The sequence below is a fragment of the Limulus polyphemus genome, unplaced genomic scaffold (genome assembly GCF_000517525.1).
Source record: "Limulus polyphemus unplaced genomic scaffold, Limulus_polyphemus-2.1.2 Scaffold2013, whole genome shotgun sequence".
NCBI classification, from domain to species: Eukaryota; Metazoa; Arthropoda; class Merostomata; order Xiphosura; family Limulidae; genus Limulus; species Limulus polyphemus.
In genome coordinates this window covers 15,305-20,972 of record NW_013667623.1, presented here as the reverse complement: position 1 = coordinate 20,972, position 5,668 = coordinate 15,305, and the positions used below count along the sequence as shown (strand labels likewise).

Genomic DNA, 5,668 nt, shown 5'->3' with positions numbered 1-5,668 from the left:
AAAAAAAAAAAAAAAAAAAAAAAAAAGATACTCACCCACTTTGTAGAGACTGATGTTCTTGTTCTGCCATGTATGCTTTAATTCTTTCAGTACAAGTTAATAGAGATTTGGAAGCTTCCAAAGTCTGAATTGAATGTCTAGATACAGCCAATAGCTTGATAATACCTTCTCTCATCTTCATTTCAAAGTCAATCTTCTGTTCAAGATCACACTCCTAAAAAGCAAACTACTATTATTTTTAATATAATCATTCATTATATAAAGACTCCAATTATTTTAAATACCCTAAATTTTTTAAATGATACATAGAAATATAATTCTTAATATAATCACAATTTTTGTTTGTCAGGCTAAATAAACTTTCATAACCAGAATTTTATCTTTTTCAAACTTATGGCATGGGAGTGTCCTTTTTCTTTGCTTTTTCTGTTTTAGCCCCTTCTACTTTCAGCAGTAAAAACCTTCATGATCATACACTAACACTATATTTGTAAAACAATATATTTCTGTGATACCAAGACACTAAATCACTATCATTTATATTTATTTACTGCTGTACTAGGATTGATTTAATTACCCTCTTATCATACATGAAAATATAGACGATTCCAAGAAGACATCATACAATTCTATTATTTCATGGTAAGCACATTACATATTATAGTCATATACAAGTCAAACAAATTTATATAGTCAAAAACCTGTGTTTTTTCCATTCAAATAGAATTGTACTTACCTCCCAAAAGACATGTAATTAATCCACTGAATGATTATCAACTAGATCTTCCTCACCGTTATTTTTAATCCTTTTGTGATGTCAGTCATTAACAACCTCAAAGTTTATGAAAGACTTATCACAAACTTTGGCAAAATCCAAATGTACTTTCATGAATAATAAGATATCCTTAGGCATGTTTTAGCTGTAGAAATAAACTAAATTTTCAGAATAGGAAAAGATATGTTAGGAGGATTTCATCCAAAGGTATTTATTGAAATCCTATTATAATACTAAACATTTAGAGTATTTGAACTGCAGTTTCATGTGTAACTAGAAACTCCAAACTAAAGAATGGACAGGGGTTGGAAAGATATCTGATGATAGTTAGGAAAAAAAAAAGCATTGACTATCACTATGACACCCAGACTTACTAAACTATAAGTTCTGTCCAGAGGTTTGTCGACATTAGACTAGAAACAGAGTTACAGCTGTGATATTTTCCATCTCAATCCCGTGACAGGACTGAGAGAACCTGAGAACCAACCAGAAGAAGAGGCATGACATCAAATTAAGGTAACTAAATATTCATAGGCTAACATCTAACCTCAATAGCACCTCTAGTTATCACAACTGAGCAGACATGAGAATGATCTGAGAGGGGGGTAAACTGGCCACACAGGGGTCTGTGGAGGATTAACCTCAAAAGGAAGGTACCTCCCCCTGTCAACATTAGAAGCTTTTAATTTTTCAAATACCAAATGCTGAAATAATAAATTAGTCATTTACCCTGTATGTCATGTGTTGAAAATACTGCTGAAACTTACACAGCAATTTAAACATTGACAAGAATTTGTGAAATCTTTAAGTAAATAAAATAACATTAAGAACAAATGTTCTTAATTATAAATATAGCAACCACAGGTATAATTTCTAAAATTATAATAAATATTACTTTGAGTTAGTGAGAGAGTTCTTTCAAAAGAAAATTATTTGTTTAAAATTTACACAGTTTCCTAATTTTGTGATATGACTACTGTACACTATGTACTTAGAGTTACTCTGAATGAACCTGGTATCTTTTGCAGAACCACAATAACTGTCCTTACTAAACAGATGAACTTGTACAGAGTTTAAAGTGGGATAATAATCCAAACTATGCATATAGCTGGTTAAAACTGCAAGATAAAGTTTGAGCTGGACTGGTCAGTAATTTTCTCAAAGATGTACTGAATAATACGATTAAAAACAATAATTACAATTCACTTCTTTAATCTGTTCCACACCATAACATTTATTGTTCAAGAAAATTAATAATATATAAAGCACCTAGACAACTACTATGTCTGTTGTATCCCAACTGGTATGATAAGTCCTGATATTGGGCAAAAGACGTCATTGGCATTGGATATGCACAGATGTGGTGATTGATATATTATAACATTCTCCTTTGCTCCCACTAATGGATTTGTCTCACATTGATATTGTGGTTAACAACAAGACTAGCTTGTGATTGACAGTTTTACAGCATAATAGTTGTTGTTGTTCATGAAAACTTGATATGTAGTTGTATGGGTGCTACATATATAGCACTCATATCCACTATGTCTTTCATATCCTAGCCAACCTAACAAGCACTGGTATTGTGCAAGAGGCCTTTTTGGCACTAGATATGACAGATATATTGTGGTTGACATATTATTCTTTGCTTTCACTCATGGTTTCTTAAAATATTGTTTTTTTTTCATTGTTTTTTAATACTACTTGGAACAAGAAAAGCTGTTTAATTATTCATTAAGTACTGAATTTACTTGCAGATAGCTTGAAATAATTAATAGATTGGTTGATAACATTACTTGCCATTGGCTGTGGAATCTCTTCAAATCAAAGGAGGGCAGTATAAATAAATAACATTCCATTTGATTGGTTGATATCATGGGACATTTCTCAGTGGCACCAATAAAAAGAGCAGAAACAAAAAAGTACAATGTCTGATACTATCATCAAATATATTAAGAGAATTCCCTTACATGTATGAGTTGTGAAAGAATGTTTCAAATGTTTTTTTGGTATTAATCTGTTTTTGTGTGACACAAACTGTTGCAGGAAGAAAGGTGAAGATTGTTGATCATTCAAAGATTTAGCTATAAATCTTTCTATAGGAAGCATTAACTGACAGTTTTCCTTTCCTCAACTCATTGATTGCTGATTTGCCATATAGGGTACGATCCACCTCTGGCAGTTGAATGAGAGTGTACTGTATAATGTGTATGGCTCACAAAAATTCCACACAAGTTTAAAGCAGCCACATTTAAAGGGTTAAAATCTCTTTTTACTACAGATGTAAGATGCATACACACAAATAAAATATTGTTATAATTCACATATTTTAAATTTCCATTTACTACAGACACACTACTTTAAATATATTAATGTCAATAATGCTATTATTCTCTTTAATGTAGTAAATATTATTATTTATTACAGATAATGGTAGTCAGCACAAATGATAAAAGATGGTATTTGTGGATAAATTAGATATACTAAAAAGACCACTGCTAAAAAGTGCATAATCATTAATATAAATGTCACCAGGCATGTTTTGGTGTTACACTATTATTTGAATTTTAAAGAATGGCCTAAGGCATATTAAGAAACATAGTTTAGTTGTTGAAAAAACAACAACAAAAAAAAACAGCAAAAGCTGAAAAACACCAGATCTCCATGAATCAAACAAACAATGCCTCAGACAAGCTGTAGTATGAAGGCATAACAATGCTTTTCTTCTCTACCTTATTGTTTTATAACAGTATTTCTAGAAATTATTTAGATATTTTAGATATTTGCAGTTTGTGCATAACATGTGGTCAGAAAATCATTAGGTTCTTTTCTCTAGTTACCACTGTTCTTTATTATTCCCTTAAGATAATATCTGGTATATCAATGTATGAAAATAGATAGCAGTATCTTCCAGTTGTTGGTCAGGTGATGTCTTGACGTTACAACCTCCCTTTGGTTTCAACTGGATTGATCAACAGTGAAACAGGTGGCACTTATGTTTCAAGAATATAGCATTACATAATTTGGTATATGACATCATGATCTGTTAGTTAGCTTTCCTCAAGCTCAATCCATTAGTTTGGTGAGTGAAGTTTAACTTTTCTCTGTAGATAGTAATACTCTCTTAAAGTTTATACTGTAATGTTAACTAGTTCTTAATAAACCTCAATATGTTTTTAGGAGAGTAGAGAGATAACTTTCAAGTAATTGCACTGTCCTTCATCCTATGCAATATTTAATGTTGATTGTTTCTGAGTTTAAATAAAGATGTGTTTTCATTGTGCACAGTCTCTCTCTTTCTCAAACTCAGAACTACTTCATATTAAATATCTTGTTGAATCTCCCATTATTCTATGGACCTGTCTTGTCACTCTAAGAGAAATCACTTTGACCTTTGTCTTTATTTTTAGTAAAGTGATTGATATCAAAATATAAAGTCAAAAGCAAATATTTTAAATTAAGATTCAGTTCTTATTCATAATCATATTTAGAAGAAAATTATAGCATTGTTAAACAAAATGTCTGTTTTCAAAACTTTTCTTTTAGTCATTACTTATACAGTTATTCCACTTACTTTTGAAAACAGGCATACTAATGAATGGTTTCCCATCTGTGTGATCCAAAAGACAACCAAGATGCATTCTCTTACACTTACTATATTTAAAGACCATTTGCCAAACTATTTGCCCAAGTTAAAAGTTGATCCAGCTCAATCTGTATTACCTCAACATCCTTAATAAAATTAAAAATTAGAAATACTCAAACATCAATAAACATTACTAATTGTGCCCTCTATCAATATAATTAATGTAAATAACAAAAACAAAGATCTAGAGATCTGAGACAGCATCCTTGAGAAACTGAAGTGTATAGATAGGGCATGGGTGAGAAACCTAAGAACTCATCTGTCAATTGAAAATTAAGACCAAAGTTTGGCAAAGAAAGCCAGATGGGTTCTCATAGGGCCAGACCTGACAGGGTAGTCACCAATGAGACAAGTGACAACATTGATGTCAGGAAGTGGAAGGCCAGGAAGCAAGAAGAATGGGAAGATGAAAAAATGGATCCAGCAGGCCTAGAAACTGGAACAAGGTTGAGAAGATGAAAGACCAAAATAAGCAATGAGGGTTGATGCTAAGCCACCTCGGCCTGGGCCTCCAGCGAGTCAGGAACACCTTCTAAGATCTCTGGGTGAAGAAATGGAGCTTAATAAAGATCACAGATAAGCATAAGGGAGGCATACATCAGACAGGAGAGCATCCCATTCCAACAAGTCCCAACAGCAGAAGAACCAAGTAAGAAGGAGCAGAGCAGTAGATGAAGTACAGACTTATGTGGTAAAAAAAAAAAAAAGAAAGAACCACTCCAGAAAAACCCTCTGGATTGTAATAAAGTGCCTCAGACATAAGATAAAGTAACAGCACAGGGGGGTGATAAAAAAGATGACGACACAAAAATTGGGCACTAGAAAGGGAAATACAAGTTAAGGGTTCCTCCCCCATGCAGATGAAAGAGATTTCAAAGACTGAAAATCGAATAACATAAATGAAGAATGGCTGCAAGTCAGGACAAAAGTAAAATAGATGAAGTGGACAAGGTTGTTAGTACAGGTTACAGGTGCACAGTTTTTCATGAAATTGATTCTGTATGAACCCTAATGTTAGGCAGTGAAGGGAAGACAAAGTAATCTTGAGTATGTGTTTCATGTAATAAAGCACAGGAGGAATTGAAAGACACAAGGGAAAGAGAAAGAATATATTTGTGAAATCATGTCAAGGAAGAGATTAAAAGAGTGAAATTTTTTCTCCACAGATAAAACTGTGCCTAGAGCAAACCCTGTTGGGGAAAAATCAAATCATCATCATCCTAGTGATTTTCAAATTTGGGAAAGAA

The 5,668-nt window shown here is 32.5% G+C and overlaps 1 protein-coding gene across 3 annotated transcripts in view; it reads right to left on the bottom strand.

Moving 5' to 3' along the window:
- Positions 1–5,668, bottom strand: part of LOC106465650 (rhotekin-2-like) — a 159,864-nt gene that overhangs the window by 145,605 nt on the left and 8,591 nt on the right. For all 3 annotated transcript variants that reach the window (XR_002612031.1, XM_022393589.1, XM_022393590.1), the window contains exon 2: positions 36–214. Coding sequence is in view for 2 of the 3 variants with exons in the window: in XM_022393589.1 (XP_022249297.1) it covers positions 36–214 (179 nt within the window). In the remaining variant the exon portion in view is untranslated. The remainder of the gene's footprint in view (positions 1–35; positions 215–5,668) is intronic.